The following is an 18,203-nucleotide window of genomic DNA, read 5'->3' on the forward strand; positions in this document are numbered from 1 at the left end:
TTAATGTTGCTTTAGACCCGAAGGCCAGATACTGGATATTGTCTTTATCCCTGGGAGGTTGGACGTTTACTTTCATTAATGCGTATGCCCCTAATCAGGGTCAAGTAGACTTTCTGGTTAATCTTGTTGATTTAGCCCTGCCTTTGACACCGGGGACTGTGGTCCTGTGTGGGGATTTGACTTTGTCTCTGGATCCCACCCTGGATAACTCCACGGGTCACTCCAGTTTGTCTTATGCTACTATTAAGCATGTGAAACAGGCTCTTGCTCTCTTGCAGCTGAATGATGATTGGCGCTTGCAGCATCCTTTGGACAGGGATTATAGCTTCTTCTCTTCCCCACACGGGTCTTATTGTCGCCTGGATTATGTATTGGTTCAACATAGTGCCCTTTCTTGGGTGGTGTCCTCTTCAATTGGAAACATTTTGTGATCGGACCATGCTCCTGTATTTTGCTCTCTCCATCTTCCATTTTTGACTAAATTGGCTTGGTCGTGCATATTGAACGAATCTTTGCTACTGGATCTGCCTTGTATGGCTGACCTGACTGCCACGGTTTCAAATTTTATGAGAGATCACGCTGCTGACCCTACTACCCCGTTCCTTCAGTGGGAGGTGCTTAAGTGTGTCCTCCGTGGCGTCCTCATTAAGCACGGCTCCCAGCTAAACAGGGCAAGGCCCAGGCTTTGCGTAAGGCTCTCCTTTTAGTTTCTTAACTTGAATTGTCCCATAAGCGCTCGCTTTCTCAGCTGGTTCTTCGGGACCTTCAACTGGCTAGGCTTGAGATGAAACGCTTGTTAGAAGAGTCCTGGGGGTGCTGGCTTCAGATGGGTCGCAGTAGGTTCTATGAGTATGGCAATAAAAGTGGCCGTATGCTAGCCAGAGCTCTGCATACTAGAGTGGCCCAAACACACATCCCTTGTATTCGTTCTCCTACCGGCCCTGTGGTCCACTCTACTGAGGATATAGCCTCCACTTTTCATGCCTTTTTCTCTGATTTGTATAATCTCCCTTCTCCTCCTGCTTCTCCTTCTCCTCCCTCACCGCCTTTTTTTTTTTTTTTGTCTTCGGACATAGTGGAAGCATTGGAGGCTCCTTTCTCCCTGGAGCAACTATGCCTTGTCATTAAGGACCTTCCGGGCGGGAAGAACCCCAGCCCGGATGACTATACGGCCAAAGTCTACAAGATCCTTCTTGATTCCCTCTTCCCGCTTAAGTTGCGGGCTTTCAACTGTCTCTATTTCTAATCCTACCCCTCCCTCTTCTGCCCTGGCCCACATAGTGGTCCTCCCGAGCCCAGGAAAGACTCTCAGTCTTGTGGGAATTACCGTCCCATCTCCCTTCTAAATGTGGACCTTAAGATGTACTCCAAGTTGTTAGTGACCTGCCTGAAATCTAGTCTCCCGACTTTGTTCCATCAAGTGGCTTTTGTGCCGGGGTGGGAAGCCAGAGATTGCCCTTGATGATTCTTTCCCTTGCCGCCAAGAAGGCCTTTGATCGCATTTCCTGGTCCTCCCTGGCACAAACTCTGCACCATGTTGGGCTGGGACCTATTTTTACGGAAAAGATTATGGCCCTTTATCATTCCCCAGCGGTCCGTTTGGAAATGAATGGCTCTCTGTCCAATCCCTTCTCCTTAAGAAATGGCCCGCGGCAGGGCTGTCCCCTCTACCCTCTTCTGTGTGTCCTGGTCATGGAACATCTTTTGGCAGAAATTAGGGCAGGCTCCAGCATCCACGGTGGGGTTGTGGGTGGTCACGAGTATAAGTGCTCTGCCTTTCCAGACGTGTTGGTCTATCTTATGGACCCTGTAATATCATTACCTAATCTCTTGGTGCGTATCCGTGGGTTTGGTGCTTGGTCCAACTTTAAGATACATTTTTCAAAGTCTGAAGCTCTTAATGTTTCCTTGCCTGGACATATAGAATCCTCCCTTCGTTCTATCTTCCCTTTCAGCTGGCCTTACCAGAGTATCTCCTACTTGGAGGACTAAAATCGCATCAGACCTTTCCCAATTGTTCTCCCTAAACTTTTCTTCCCTGCTGGCACGTTTTTCGTATGGATTTGGCTTCTTTGAATAGGAGGGAGTTCTCTTAGTTCGGTCGGATGAGCATTTAAAAAATGACCCTTATGCCACGTTTATTATATCTCTTGCAGACTATACCCATATATATCCCTGCTGCTTTTTGGTGCCTTGGACAACGGTGTTTGGGGTTATTCGTCTGGTCAACGGCATGACCTGGGCTTAACAGACTATTTCTCTCCAGGTCTAACTTATCTGGGGGGACTGGCCTGCCAGATTGCCGCATGTACTTTTTGGCTTGTGTACATGCTCATGTCCTTGACTGGTCGCATAACGCTGGCTCCAAGTTGTGCGTCTGCCTAGCTCAAGATATCTCCCCCCCGAGCCTTAGCCACTCTCCCATGGACTTGGTCCCCGACTCGGCAAGATCAATTCCCATCCTCTTATTCCACATGCCATACTCTAGCTTCTCTACATGCTGCAGGGGTGGGGAGTAGTTTGATAGATCGTCAGGGACATCTTCTCCCTGTGACTGATAACCCGCTGTTCTCGCCTGGAGCCTCCTCTGCTGGAGACTTCTTTGGCGCAAAGCCCTCCACTTCTGACATGTTTTGATTAGTGGGAGACTTAAATACCTGGAGGAATTGCTGAATGACAGGCCTTACTCTCGGCGGGCTCGCTTTGCATAACTTCAGCTGCATAATTTTTTCTCCTCACTTCCGGACCATTTTTAGTTACATCGTGAGTTGACATCCTTTGAACGCCTTTGTCTTGCCTCATCGTACCCTCGAAACTCTACTTCTATTGTCTTTGACCTACTACTGTCTACCAAATCCCGATCCCTGCCGGCATTTTGTCATGCCTGGGAGGTTGAGCTGTGCAAGACTTTTCCTTTTCCGTAGCATTTTCCTTACTCCTAAGGTGGTAATCGCCACCAAGGCCCAGAAACCGTGTTACAAGATCATGTCTAGATGGTACCATGTACCGGTGACCTTACATTGTTGGTATCCTTCTGTGCCTAGTGTTTGTTGGCACTGTTTGATTGCAGAGGATACGATGACACACGTCTGGTGTGTCTGGGGTGCTGTAAATTGACCCCCTTTTGGCGCACGGTTTTCCAGGTTACCTCTGAGATTTTGGGTGTGCATGTTCCCTGCACGCCAGAGGCGGCATTGCTTTTTATGTTCCCTATGGCGTAGGCCAAATATCAGCAGTCCCTGGCGCGGCATCTGCTTCTGGTAGCAAAAACGGTGATTCCTCGGAGGTGGAAGTCCCCAGACCCCCCCCACCTTGGAGGAATGGTTTGCGGAAATTGCTCAAACCAGTCATATGGAGGAATTGTTGGCTGTCCTCCCGGTAGATGTGGCTCGTGTAGGAGCCACTTGACTTCCATGAGCGGAGTTCTGTGCTCCTGTCGGTATAGGTCTCTGTGTAGGTGGGTTGTGGTAGTGTGGATGTGTTGCTCCTTTGCATTTTCCCTATTTTTCCTCCTCTCGGTCAGACGCTTCCTCTCTTTTCGGTTCCTAGGTCTCTGGTTCTTTGTGGTCATTTTCCCCTTTGTGCTGTTTGTCCGTGTCTATTCTTGTTTTGTGTTTGGTCCTGTGCTTGTTGTTTTACATTGTTTCCGTCCTTTGTAACAGTGTGGTGTTTTTCTAGTAAATTTTCTGTTCATGCTATCAGGTTTCATGTTTCTACTCTCATGCTCTCTTAACTGTGGAGCCTTGTGGCTCGCTATACCTGCTTAATTCTCCCCGTTGCCACACCTTTTGCCTCTCATTTTGATTTCATATTGCATATTTGGCTTTTTGTAATAATTTGCTGACTCCTTTCAAAAAAAAAAATCCCTGCAACACTATGAAGTGCATCCAAGTACTGTTGAACTGTTTTAATGCTATGTTAATGTCAAAGTTATGGCAACATTTATGGGTAAATGAATGGTGCCTATTAGTAACTAACAGCCGGTTTAAAAACACACTGCACTAGTGGACTTGCATCCTTTTTAAAATGAAATAAAGGTCGAAAAATTATTGTTGGCAATTGCCTGCCGATGTTAATACGCATGCACAGTTATTCCAAGAAGCTATGGCTTTTTCCAATTAGTACAAAAATGATCCCTTTTTGGGAGTAGCAACAGGTCTTGTGTCTGACAAGTAAAGAACAATAGCTTTTAACAAGCAGTCCTAAAATGTTCCCATTTTTCAAGGTATTCTGGGTTTCCCTGAGGTCATGTGTGAATGCTTTCTTCTCCAATTCTCCCATGGTGCTGGCACCATTTGACCAGGTTTGGCCGAAGCTGATCCAAATTTTCCTAAAGTTTTGGCCAAAACTGGGTTCACTGGTTTTTGTTCACTCAACTTTACTCTTTCCATTGCTCATACCTGCATTGCCAAACTTTTAGTAGCGGCATTGCAGGGTTCTGCAGTGTTGCCCCTGTCCCAGTGCCCCTTCCGATCTGCTGTCTGAAGAGTGCTATGACCCCTTCAAACAGCGGATCAGCAGATGCACTGGAAAGATAGGCCATTAAAGTCATAAGGGTGATTTACCCCTTTAATTGCTGGCCAAAAGGACCTCAGGCTACAATTCATGTGGCCCAAAGGCAGTAAAGCAAACCTAGATCATTCGCTTTTCTGTTATGTTCAAGTTTTAGACCGTAGAAAGCAATGCATCAAAAATTGTGGTCAGCACTTTGGAGAAGCAACACATTAGCTATAAGATTGTATATTGACCAACAAATCTTAAGGCTGGGTTTACATAATGGAAAATGTGACCCATTTACACTGACTGCGGACTCATTTTCCAGAATAATCTTTGCATATTTTAAAATATGCGCTAAATTTTCTGGCCTAAGTGTCATTTGTTGTGTAGTCATGAAAAGAAAAAGAGAATTGTATGTATACATATTGCTTCTTACAACTGTAAGTTACAAATCCTGGTTACAGTGACCATTGGCTGGTGTGTATTTATTTCCTCATTGTTGCCCATATACTGTGTGTTTGTATGTGTGTATATATATATATTGGTGGGAAGGTCCAAGCTATTTGACCGCCGGCGGAGACAAATTTGCGAGCTAAGTGCCTCACTATTTCATAGTTTCACATTTGCATCTATTACACCATAGCTGTATAGCTCTCCATGTTTTAACTGCATTTTCATGTTTCACCTATATCCTTGTGCTGGCAGTGTGCTGCTGCATTCTTCTGTTGCTGTATATATATCTAGACACATAGGCTCCATAAGACTGTTGCAGCCATTCCTTGCACGTATGCACGTTCTACAAACCCCAACTCCATGTCTTCATACTCAGGGCTTACACCAACCAGAATTTGACTCCACATTCATGAATGTGCATCAGTGTGTCATAGAGAGGATTGCTTTGTCTGTGTGATTTATGGCTGGTGTACCTTGCATTTAGTAAACTGTCTCTAAGCTGTCAAACACCATCACTATACCTGAACTAATAAAATGACAGTGCATCTTCTTACATGAGTTTTTTCTTTTTTAAAGGGGAAATTACCACTAACTGGCATGTCAGTGGTTAAGCTGGAGGAGACTGATTCAAGTTGTAATGCTTTTGAGATTACAGGTGAGTTTGTATTATTTTATATTTGAATAGGTAATCTGTAACAAAAGGAGTATTGCATACAAGTAGAGAGAGGGGATACCTTTTGTCAAACCGCCCACCGGAAGTAAAGTGACAGGTGCCAGGCCCCTTTTCTAGCAGAGCCTCACTAGGCTACGCCCCCATCTCTGCATAGCGTCGCCCCCCTTTCTCCGAACGGCTTACAGGACACCGGGAGGGACCTTACCTGCCTCCTTAGTGTCCGATCGGTGAATGACTGCTCCGTGCCTGAGATCCAGGCAGGAGCAGTCAAGCCCCGATAACACTGATCACAGGCGTGTTAATACACACCAGTGATCTGTGTAAAAGATCAGTGTGTGCAGTGTTATAGGTCCCTATAACACTGCAAAAAAAAGTAAAAAAAAAGTGTTAATAAAGATCATTTAACCCCTTCCCTAACAAAAGTTTGAATCAGCCCCCTTTTCCCATAAAAAAAATAAAACAGTGTAAATAAACATAAACATGTGGTATCGCCGCGTGCGTAAATATCTGAACTATAAAAATATATCATTAATTAAACTGCACGGTCAATGGCATACACGTAAAAAAAATTCCAAAGTCCAAAAAAAGCGTATTTTTGGTCACTTTTTATACCATAAAAAAATGAATAAAAAGTGATCAAAAAGTCTGATCAAAACAAAAATGGTACCGATAAGAACTTCATATCACGGTGCAAAAAATGAGGCCTCATACTGCCCTGTACGCGGAAAAATAAAAAAGTTATAGAGGTCAGAAGAGGACTTTTTTTAAACGTATACATTTTCCTGCATGTAGTTATGATTTTTTCCAGAAGTATGAAAAAATTAAACCTGTATAAGTAGGGTATCATTTTAACCGTATGGACCTAGAGAATAATAAGGTGTCATTTTTACCGAAATATGCACTGCGTAGAAACGGAAACCCCCAAAAGTTACAAAATGGAGTTTTTTCTTTGATTTTGTCGCACAATTATTATTTTTTTCCGTTTCGCAGTGGATTTTTGGGTAAACTAGTGACTAATGTCACTGCAAAGTAGAATTGGTGTCGCAAAAAATAAGCCATAATATGGATTTTTTAGGTGGAAAATTGAAAGGGTTATGATTTTTAAAAGGTAAGGAGGAAAAAACGAAAATGCAAAAACTGAAAAACCCTGCGTCCTTAAGGGGTTAATATAACTCCTGATTTTATACAATAAAAGGGTGGCTAGAGAACACAAGTAAGTAGCATAGGCAAAATAAATCTAAGGCATGGATCTCATCTCTAAGAATTATACATGCTCACATTCTATAATGAAGTCACTTCCAGTGTAATTTAAGGGCAGTGCTGAAAATCATGGTATATACTTAGGCTCCCGGTAACATGTAATGTTCTGATGAGTTGTAAGGTTACACATCTTCAATGTCGCTATCTATGTCAGGCGGGATCAATTCAAACATACAATTCCTGAGTGCGTATATTTTAGTAGTAGACCATGTGAGCTACACTGCTAGTGTTTGTAATTTTACTGCTGTAGTTTTAAACTCCAATAGTAGAGTTTAATTTCTAAAATAAACATCACACAAATTTGCGGGGGTTTAGCAATGAGTCTATTATTTTGAGCATTTTTCTGTTTTGTTTTCTTTATTTGTAAATTACAGTCAGGAAAATTCCATTCCAAAAATGACCAAAAAAAAAAAAGAATATTCCTAGGTGCCATTTGAAGTTTGTCCCTAACTAGATGATAGGAAAACAATACGAGAACAAAAAGGAATAAATTACCGTATTTATCGGGGTATACCACGCACCGGCCTACAACACGCACCCTCATTTTACCAAGGATATTTGGGTAAAAAAAGTTTTTTACCCAAATATCCATGGTAAAATGAGGGTGCGTGTGTGCGCGTGTATACCCCGATACACCCCCAGGAAAGGCAGGGGGAGAGAGGCCGTAGCTGCCCGCTTCTCTCCCCCTGCCTTTCCTGGGGTCTAGAGCGCTGCTGTCGGCCCTTCTCACCCCCTGGCTATCGGCGCCGCTGCCCGTTCTGTCCCCCTGACTATCGGTGCCGGCGCCGATAGCCAGGGGGAGAGAAGCGGCGCCGACAGCCAGGGGGAGAGAAGGGGCAGCGGCACCCATTGCCGGCGCCGCTGCCCCTTTGCCTCCCCCCATCCCCGGTGGCATAATTACCTGAGTCGGGTCCGCGCTGCTGCAGGCCTCCGGCGTGCGTCCCCTGCGTCCTTGCTATGCACGGCGCGGCGCACTGACATCATGTGCCGCGCCGTTCAGCGCATAGCAACGACGCCGGGGACGCACGCCGGAGGCCTGCAGCAGCGCGGACCCGACTCAGGTAATTATGCCACCGGGAATGGGGGGAGGCAACGGGGCAGCGGCGCCGGCAATGGGTGCCGCTGCCCCTTCTCTCCCCCTGGCTATCGGCGCCGGCACCGATAGTCAGGGGGACAGAACAGGCAGCGGCGCCGATAGCCAGGGGGAGAGAAAGGCCGACAGCAGCGCTCTAGACCCCAGGAAAGGCAGGGGGAGAGAAACGGGCAGCGACGGCCTCTCTCCCCCTGCCTTTCCTGGGGGTGTATCGGCGTGTAACACGCACATAGACTTTAGGCTAAAAATTTTAGCCTAAAAAGTGCGTGTTATACGCCGATAAATACGGTAATTGAAAAATGCACTCAACATTCCATTAGATCAGGGGTCTCAAACTGGTGGCCCTCCAGATGTTGCAAAACTTCAACTCCCAGCATGCGTCCAGGGAATGCTAGGAGTTGAAGTTTTGCAACATCTGGAGGGCCATCAGTTTGAGACCCCTGCATTAGATCTTTTGAGGTCTTATGGTATATCCACACTTGTAGATATAATCTGATAATACCTCAATACAGATGAATAGTTTGTTTATACAATATGTGCATGAGACCAAGTCCTGCAACACATTTCAAATCTGCACTGTTTGGACATACCCAAAGGTAAATACTTTCAAAGTGCACAATTTATAGTTACATTTATTATGCACCCACTCCATAAGTGTTTCAGGTACTATATACAGTCATGGCTGTAAATGTTGGCACCCCCGAAATTTTTCTAGAAAATGAAGTATTTCTCACAGAAAAGGATTACAGTAACACATGTTTTGCTATACACATGTTTATTCCCATAATGTCACACCAAACTCCAAAAATGGTCTGGACAAAATTATTATTGATCGTTTCAAGCATGTGATGTTCCTTTAAACTCACCTGGGGCAAGTAACAGATGTGGGCAATATAAAAATTACACCTGAAAGCAGATAAAAAGGAGAGAAGTTCATTTAGTCTTTGCATTGTGTGTCTGTGTGTGCCACACTAAGCATGGACAACAAAATGAGGAGAAGAGAACTGTCTGAGGACTTGAGAATGAACATTGTGGGGAAATATCAACAATCTAGAAGATCTAAAAGATCTAGATTTGCCTTTGTCCACAGTGCACAACATTATCAAGAAGTTTGCAACCAATGGCACTGTAGCTAATCTCCCTGCTCGTGGAAGGAAGAGAAGAATTGATGAAAGGCGTCAACACAGGTTAGTCAGGATGGTGGATAAGCAGCCCCAAACAAGTTCCAAAAATATTTAATCTGTCCTGCAGGCTCAGGGAGCATCAATGTCAGCGTGAACTATCAGTTGACTTTTAAATGAAATGAAATGCTATGGCAGGAGATACTGGAGGACCCCACTGCTGACACACAGACCTAAAAAGCAAGACTACTTTTTGCCAAAGTGAACTTGAGTAAGCCAAAATCCTTCTGGGAAAACCTCTTGTGGACAGATGAGACCAAGATAGAGCTTTTTGGTAAAGCACCTCATTCTGCTGTTTACCGAAAAATGGAATGAGGCCTACAAAGAAAAGAACACAATACCTACAGTGAAATATTGTGTAGTTTCAATGATGTTTTGTGGTTGTTTTGCTGCCTCTGGCACTGGGTGCCTTAAATGTGTGCAAGGCATCATGAAATCTGAGGATTACTGGGGGGGCTTGGTGCCGATGATGATGGCCGTGTGCTGAGAGAGCTCCCGCTCCACTGGCCTGAAAATAGCCTGAAAACCCTTATGGTTACCCTGCCTTCTGATGGGGAGGACTTCTAAACGGTCCAGGAACCCTTCTGCACCTTCCCGGCTACATACCCCTGCCTTAGGGGGCATCCAGCGCTTCCTCCAGCCGCCTTCTGTCCCTGCACCCTCTTCACTGTCCGCCATTACGGGGCCGGCCCTGGGCCTGCACTCCCGTTCCACACACTCTGTGGACCCACCTGCCTGCTGCCCGCAGTTACCGGAGCCTGAAGAGGGATCACCGCTCCTGCTGCTGCAGACTGCCAGAGCTCCGTCCTCGCCTGAAGCCTCGGATCCTGGACACTGTGCTACTGCACAGGGACCGGAATCTCTCCCGGCTGCTGATTCCCCTGCTGTGAACTCTCCTCCTGTCCCCGGGCTGCCATAACGTGTTGTGAGTGTGCAGGGGGGCTCACCCTGGGGACCTGCAGCTGTTGCCAGTGCTGCTCTGCCGCCACCCTCTGCGGTGTCCTCCTCTCCTGGGGCACTGTCTGAGGCTTAGTAAAGTCCTGGCCATCTCCTCCTGAGGTCTCCCTGCGGTCCACAGCTACTCCACACTGCTCAGCCTCCCCCTCTACTGTGCCCTTCCCTGGGACTTCTGGGCCCCTCTCAGCCCTCTTCAGTGGTGCCTGTAAAAGCTGCCCGGGTGTCTGCCTCACCCCCTCCGCTGGACCCTCTTGCCGCCTGCTACTTTCCCTCAGATCCCCTAAACAGAGGCAGAAGTGGTCCGCCATGTTGCCCTCAGGCGCGCTCCACTCTTCTCCTCAGGGGACTCCTCGCCCCCCTGGGCCGCTGGCGGCCGCTGGAACGGTGCCTGTACCCGTGCCCTGGGATGCTACTTTGGAGTCTGACCTGCCCTGTGCGGGGGTATCTCTGCCTTCCTCCACATTCCCTGACCTGGGCCATCTCCTGTCTCAAATTCCCACTAAGGATGACTTTCGCACCCTGAGTGCTGAAGTAAAAGATGCTTGCCGGGCGGAAATCTCCTCCATGCGCCAGGATCTCCAGCATGTTTCTGACCGGGTGGATGGCCTGGAGGATGCCCATGACCAAACTAGGGCTTATATTGCGAAGCTTCACTCTACTATTGCTTCTCAAAAGGACTTTCTGGGGGATTTACATGCGCACGTTGAGGATCTTGACAATAGGGGGAGGCATAATAACATCAGGGTGCGGGGTCTGCAGGAGGCTACCCGTGGGGAGGACCTCTTTGTAACACTGGAGGCTATCTTCAACCTTATCCTTGGCAAACCCACCTCCCACAGGATCAAGCTGGATCGGGCCCACCGCGCACTTTGCCCTAAATCCACCACGGGCGCACCGCGGGATGTCATTTGTTGTGCACGATTTTCAAGTTAAAGAGGCCATCATGGCTAAAGCTCGAACTTCATGCAATTTCGACTTTGACAGAGCCCCTATTCAACTCTACCAGGATTTATCCTGGTTGACTCTTCATAAAAGACGACTACTGCAGCCCCTCTTGGAGGTCCTCCGCTCTCACCATGTGCCGTACAGATGGACCTTCCCATTTGGTCTCCATGCCCGCAGAGATGGACGCTCCCCAGTTCTTCGCTCCTATTTAGACCTCCAGGCCTTTTGTTCTACCCTGGAGCTGCCGGTTCCTCAGATGATGGACTTGGATTTGATATCCCCCCCCCCTCACCTGCCTCCTGTGTGGCAGCCTGTCCAGCCCTGCAGGGCCGGAACCCAGCGCAAGTCCTCCCCTGGGGCTTCCCCCTCGGGCTCCCCCCTGAGATGCTGATGGAGCTCCAAAGTCCTCCCTATGGTGCCCTTGATCCTGGACTTTTTTGGGTTTTTTGGATCCACCCTGGTTGCGAGCCTCTTTGAGACTCTATGCTGTTGCTATCTCTCCCCTGTTCTTATAATGTTCTTGCATTTTTTGGTCACCACTGGGTTTTTGTTTCTAAGTGTTCCTTTGCTATGGCCTTGGAGTGGGGTGCTTTGCTCCTCTGACGGTTATCCCTTGGTGGTGTTCTTCCACTTCCCCTCTCGAGGCCATAGCAATGGGCTGCCCATGCCGTGGTCCATGGTCCACTCAGGTGGTCTTGGCCTCTGCATTGGCTGATTGGTCAATGGTTTACTATGTTGCTGAGTGTTGTTTATTATTTGTTTTCTGGTGTCTTGTCAGTTTGTGGTCTGTATGTGTCCCCCTTTGTTTCTCCTGGTCTCCCTTCTTCTTTTGTCCTTTCCCTACCTTAGGTTGCTCTCTTCTGATACCTCTCCTCATGATACAGGTGCCCCGGACTCTCCCTTGTGGCTCTGTGAAGCCTGTTCTGGCTGTTACTGTGAGTATGCTCTTTCTTACTCTGTTTGTCTTTCCCTCTTCCCCACCATGGTTAAGTGCATCTCCTTGAATGTTAAAGGACTGAACTCCCCCTCTAAGAGGCGTTTGCTGCAGAGAGAGTTAGTCGGGCTCTGTGCCGATATTGTTTTTCTCCAGGAGACGCACCATTCTGGCTCCTTCAAATTTCTACAACATTTTTTTCCCCCAGGTCTACTCTGCTGTTTCTGACAGGAAAACCGCTGGCGTAGCTATTTTAGTATCTAGGACCTGCCCCTTGCAGGTTTCTTCTTCCTTTCTTGATCCCCATGGGCGTTATGTGGTTATGGCGGGTGTTCTGGGTGTGGTCCCACTTCTGCTATGTAATGTCTACACTCCCAACACTTCCCAAATCCCCTTCCTACGTAGGGTCCTTGATAGGCTCTATAAACTTTCTTCTTCCGCTTGGTTACTGGGAGGGGACTTTAACTTGGTCTTTTCTCCTTCCCTGGATCGTCATTCTCCCCTACTCCCGCCCAGCTGCTCTTGGCCTCTATTTTTCGGCGGCTAATCCGTGCTTCGTCGTTGTATGACTTATGGCGGATTAATCAACCTCCTTTAGTTTTTACTCCCATCCCCATAAATTGCATACGCGTATTGATTATTTTTTTGGTAACCTTCCTATGGTGCGCATGCTCTCTGCCGCTTCTCATGACCCCAGCTCCTGGTCTGATCACTGTCCTGTTCTTCTTTCTTTCTCCTCTCCTTCCTCTCTACGTTCTTGCCACTGGCGACTGAACGACTCCCTTCTTAAGTCATTGCCTTCCCGGGAGTCGATCCAACAGTGTCTCCTGGACTATTTTGCTGATAATGAGGGCTCGGTGTCTTCTCAGGCTATCCTCTGGGAGGCCCATAAGTCTGTGGTCCGTGGGCATTGTATAGCTTTGGGTTCACGACTCAAGCGTGACGCTCTGGCTCGCTCCTGGGAACTCCGTGCGGAGATCGCTCGCCTGGAGGCTCTTTTACTGTTTACTCCCACTTTGTCAATCTTACGGAGCTTGGTAGCAGCCCGAGCGAGGCTTGGTGACCTGGCCCTCCATAGAGAAGAGCGCCAACTGCTGTTTGCCAAGCAGCGCTTCTATGAAAAGGGCAATAAGGCACATACGATGTTGCCCAGGCGCCTCCGAGACTGGGTGGTTGCTCAATCTCCCTCGGCCCTCAAAGATTCTTCCGATGTCCTTCACTATCATCCGGCTGATATTTCTCGTCTCTTTGTGGATTACTACACTAAACTTTACTCTCTTCCCTCACAGCTTCCGTCTGACCGGGGGAGCGGGCTGCAGCCCTTGATTCTTATATTTCACGGTACGGCTTGCCTGCCTTGTCGGGGGCCGATCGTGAGGTCCTCAATGCACCCATCACTGGGGATGAGCTTTCGGAGGTTCTGAAGTCCCTCCCTGCTGGTCGTTCCCCTGGCCCAGACGGTTTCACATATCTCTACTACAAGGCCTCTATCCTAATACCTAGGCTCGTTCCTCTCTTTAATTCCTTTATGGGGGGGCGGGGATCCCACAGTCCTTTTTGCATTCCCTCATCACCCTGATACCTAAGCCTGGTAAGGATCCTCTCGATTGCTCTAGTTATCGGCCTATTGCCCTCCTCAATTCTGATTTGAAACTATTTTCTAAGGTGTTAGCAGTCCGGCTTTGCTCCTTTCTCCCGTCCCTGATCCATAAAGACCAGGTGGATTTCATCCCCGGTCACCAGAAGGGTAGTGGACCTTGTTGACCTGATTTAATCGGAGGACTGATCAGGCGCTCATTCTTAGCCTTAATGCCGAGAAGGCTTTCGATAGACTGGGTTGGCCATTTCTCTTTGCCACCTTCAGAAGTTTGGTATTACAGGTAATTTTTTAACTGCTCTGCGGGGTCTCTACTCCTCGCCCACTGCTTCTCTGAAACTCCTGCACGCTCCTTTTCCGACCTTTCCTTTGTTTAATGGGACTCGTCAGGGCTGTCCGTTGTCCCCCCCTGATTTTTGCCATGTGTATTGAGCCTTTAGCTGCCATGATTAGGGGAGATCCGGACATCACTGGTATTTCTCTCCATGACAGGGAATTCAAGATCTGCCTATTAGCTGATGATGTCCTTCTTACTCTCACTTGTCCTTTACTTTCTCTTCCTAGTCTTTATAGAGCTCTTCATACTTACAGTGTAGTTTCTGGCTATAAAGTGAATCTCTCTAAAACTGAGGCGCTCCCTCTGAACTTCCCACTATCTCTTTCTACTCTCCTTCGCTCCAACTACTCTTTTGAGTGGTCTCCATCTGCTATTAAATATTTGGGGGTCTATATTCTACTTACTCCTCGCTTTATTCTACCAACTATCTTCCCCTTTTTCGGGAACTCCGTGCTCTTTTGGAGAAATGGCGCTCGCAGTATATATCTTTTTTTCGGTCGTATCGCGGCAGTGAAAATGACTATTCTGCCAAAATGTCTGTATTTTTTCGAGACGTTACCGGTCCATGTACCATTATCTGCCCTGTGCTCGTTTCAAACAGCTATCTTTAAATTCATTTGGGATGGGAAGAGGCACCGGCTCCCTATGTCAGTAATGATGGCCGGTTGGGCGTTTGGGGGTCTTGCTGTCCCTGATGTAGTTAGGTACTATTGGGCCTCCCATCTGCGCCATCTCGTGGCGTGGTCCTCCTACCATGCGTATAGCCGCTGGATGGAGCTGGAGAAGCTTTGGTTGGCCCCTCTGCACCCCAATACGCTTCTCTGGTCCCTTCCTGTGTCTACTGTTTCTTTGTCTCCTCTATTAAGCCCTATGGCGTTTTCTAAATATGTCTGGGGATACTGTTCTGTGAAATTCAAGCTGTTCTCTCCTTCCTCCCCACTACGTTCTTTCCTCTATCATCCTGACTTTCCCTCTGGCCGGTCCGCAATCATGGTGCGGGAGTGGGGGTCTAGGGGTCTCTTCAGTTGGGCAGACGTTGTGGATCCTCTATCTCGCTCACTTCTTTCCTTTGCTCAATTGCAATCTCGCTGGGATCTCCCCTCGTCTGAGCGCTTTCACTATCTACAGTTGCAGAATTTTATGTCCACTACCATCGGCTCCTTGGTGGTCTCTAAGCCCACTGGTTTTGAAAGGTTATGCCGTGGTGGGCCTCAGACGAGGGGTCTCCTCTCCGACATCTACTCTCTGCTTATTCAACCTCCCCCAGATGTCCCAGTATTGCACCGTTACATGGATCATTGGGAGGACGCACTCAATGCTACTATTACTGTTCCTCAGTGGAGGGTCATATGGGAACGGGCTTTGAGGGCGTCCATCTGTATGGCCTATAAGGAAACCCAATAAAAATTGCTTATGGGTTGGTATTATACGCCTGAGTTGTTAAATCGATTGAACCCAGACATCCCTCCTCAGTGCTGGCGCTGTGGAGTTGGTTTGGGCACGGTGTTTCATATATTTTGGTCCTGCCCTATCATTGTGGGCTATTGGATTAAAGTGCAGGAGCTGCTCTTTGAGGTACTGGGAGTCTTGGTACCCATTGACCCTCTTGTTTATCTTCAACTTTCTCATCCTGCTCTGTCTAGGAAGATGTTTCGGCTCTTTATGCTCTATTTTAGCCGCGAAAACTCTTATTACTAAGTTGGACCTGTTATCTCATATACGTGAGATTCGTTCTTTGAAATCTTTAACGGCTTCCTTGAATAATTCTATTGCTTCCTTAATTTCTGACTGGGAACCCTGGGATAGTTTCTCTGATAGACAACCGCCTTAACTTTTTCCTCTCTTCTACTCTTCCTTATCTTTCTGTTCCCTGTTTTTTATGCCTGCTTCCTTATGTGTGACTTTGTCATTTATCGTGGGTTTTTGTGCTTCCCCCTGTTTGTCTTCCCTCCCCTATTCCCCCCTTGATTTTGGGCCCAGGCCCTATGTCTACCCTGCTGGTGTATTGGCGTTTGTTTGATTACTGGTTTGTATCATATCTATATGCTGATTGCAGTTGTAGTCCCGGTCCTCCATTTTAGTACTGGGGGGTTGAAGCGCTTTCAGTTGCTGTATTAGCTTGCCCTGGCCCTGTTCTTTGTTCATTTTTTGCTTTCTTTTGCACTGATTATTCATGGGCCTTGCCCTTATACTGTCTATGCTATGTTTATTTTCTGTTTGGATTGTACTTCTGAAAATTCTTTAATAAAAATTACAGTTTAAAAAAAATAAAGAAATCTGAGGATTACTAATGGATTTTGGGTCGCACTGTACAGCCCAGCGTCAAAAAGCTGGGTTTGCATCCGAGATCTTGGGTCTTCCAGCAGGACAATGACCCCAAACATACGTCAAAAAGCACCCAGAAATGGATGTCAACAAAGCGCTGGAGAGTTCTGAAGTGGCCAGCAATGGGTCCAGACCTAAATCCCATTAAACACCTGTGGAGAGATCTTAAAATTGCTGTTGGGAAAAGGCGCCTTCCAATAAGAGAGACCTGGACCAGTTTGTAAAGGAAGAGTGGTCCAACATTCCGGCTGAGAGGTGTAAGAAGCTTATTGATGGTTATAGGAAGCGACTGATTTCAGTTATTTTTTTTTTCCAAAGGGTGTGCAACTAAATATTAAGTTAAGGGTGCCAATAATTTTGTCCAGCCAATTTTTGGAGTTTGGTGTGACATTATGTCCAATTTGCTTTTTCTCCTCCCTTTTTTGGTTTAGTTCCAAAACACTCAAAGGGAATAAACATGTTCATAGCAAAACATGTGTTACTGCAATACTTTTCTGTGAGAAATACTTAATTTTCTAGAAAAATTTCTGGGGTGCCAACATTTACGGCCATGAGTGTAAATAACAAATATTCATGAAAATATTGTGCTAACCAAGTAATATCCAGGGCAAATGGGCACTCTGCTTATTGTAAGTAAAATAAATGTGTCCAATCGTAGAAGATTTAGTAACATATAATACTATAATAAAAATAATAATGATGTTATATATTTATAGCACATGATAAATAATGGCATTAATCATTGTCAGTGACAGTAATATTAATAGGACATGTATGAACACATAGTAAATACTAGAGTAAAAGTATTTCAGGTTTTGCCAATCATTGTCACATGAACAAACATCACAGGACCCACCATACACCTCCAGAGACGTGAAGCAATTTGCTTCTAGTCATTTACACTGTAGCACTGAATTGACTTTAAACACTGCACAATTCTTTGGCATTCTCACAAATGCTGGCCTTATACTTACTGCACCTTCACTATTAAAGAACAGGCTGCATTCTCTAGAGGTGCTGAGACACGTGACTGTAAGCTAATGGCTTCTCCATACACATACGTAGGGGCCCTCACCTCTGTAGCAATGTTTAGGGCCACACCATGAAGAAACTGCAGGCAGTGTAAAAGTTTATAATAGTGGCTCTATAGTACGGCTGCAACAATTAATCGATGTAATCGATTAAAATCGATAACTGCTGTCTAAAGGGGTCTGTAAAAGCAATGGTCTGCAGTCTGCACATACACATGTGTATAGGAGTGCTATATTAAAAAAACTCAAGAAAAAAAAGGTAAATTTACTGCTCCCCCAATAAAAATTAGCTCCCCTTTTCCTATTGCTATACAAAAAAAGTAAAATAATTTTTTATTTTACATATTTGATACTACCGCATGGCTAACTGTCTGAACTATTAAAATATTAGGGAATCATTAACATTTTTTTTAATAGTTCAGACAGTTACCCATGCGGCAGTATCAAATTTACGCTGGTTTCTGTACAGTATCATTAAAGGGGTTCTCCGTTGTTTATACTGTTTTTTGTTATTATGTTTGTGTGTTATGTGTGTATAAGTATGTGTTTTTTTATGTGTGTTGTGATTATGTATATATGTATTTTCTTACCTTTTGTGAAGATCCGGAAGCTGGCCCCTTTTTCTTCCAGCGGCTTGCTGTGTAACCTCTGCCTCCGTCATGTTGTGTTCAGTAAGTGGGATGTCGGGGGGTGTGTTCTTGCTTCTGTCCTTCCTATCTTCTGACGTCCCAGGCGAATCATTTCTTCCTGTTTCTTCCATGGCTCAGCGACGAATCTGCGGCCTCTTCCGGCGCATGCGCAGGTAGTTTTTTTTTTTTTTTACCAATAAAGTTTTTTTTGTCTAATTGACAAACTGTCTGCGCTTGCACAAAGCTATGCTATTAACGTAGACCTAACGTACGCTACGCTGTTAGCGTAGC

General features: G+C 46.3%; 1 protein-coding gene across 3 annotated transcripts in view; it reads left to right on the forward strand.

Annotated features, from left to right (window-relative positions):
- ARHGEF6 (Rac/Cdc42 guanine nucleotide exchange factor 6) overlaps nucleotides 1–18,203 on the forward strand; it is a 213,081-nt gene that overhangs the window by 119,966 nt on the left and 74,912 nt on the right. For all 3 annotated transcript variants that reach the window (XM_056540316.1, XM_056540318.1, XM_056540319.1), the window contains exon 14: nucleotides 5,527–5,605. In XM_056540316.1, the coding sequence (XP_056396291.1) occupies nucleotides 5,527–5,605 (79 nt within the window). The remainder of the gene's footprint in view (nucleotides 1–5,526; nucleotides 5,606–18,203) is intronic.

This window comes from Hyla sarda, chromosome 9 (assembly GCF_029499605.1).
Source record: "Hyla sarda isolate aHylSar1 chromosome 9, aHylSar1.hap1, whole genome shotgun sequence".
NCBI classification, from domain to species: Eukaryota; Metazoa; Chordata; class Amphibia; order Anura; family Hylidae; genus Hyla; species Hyla sarda.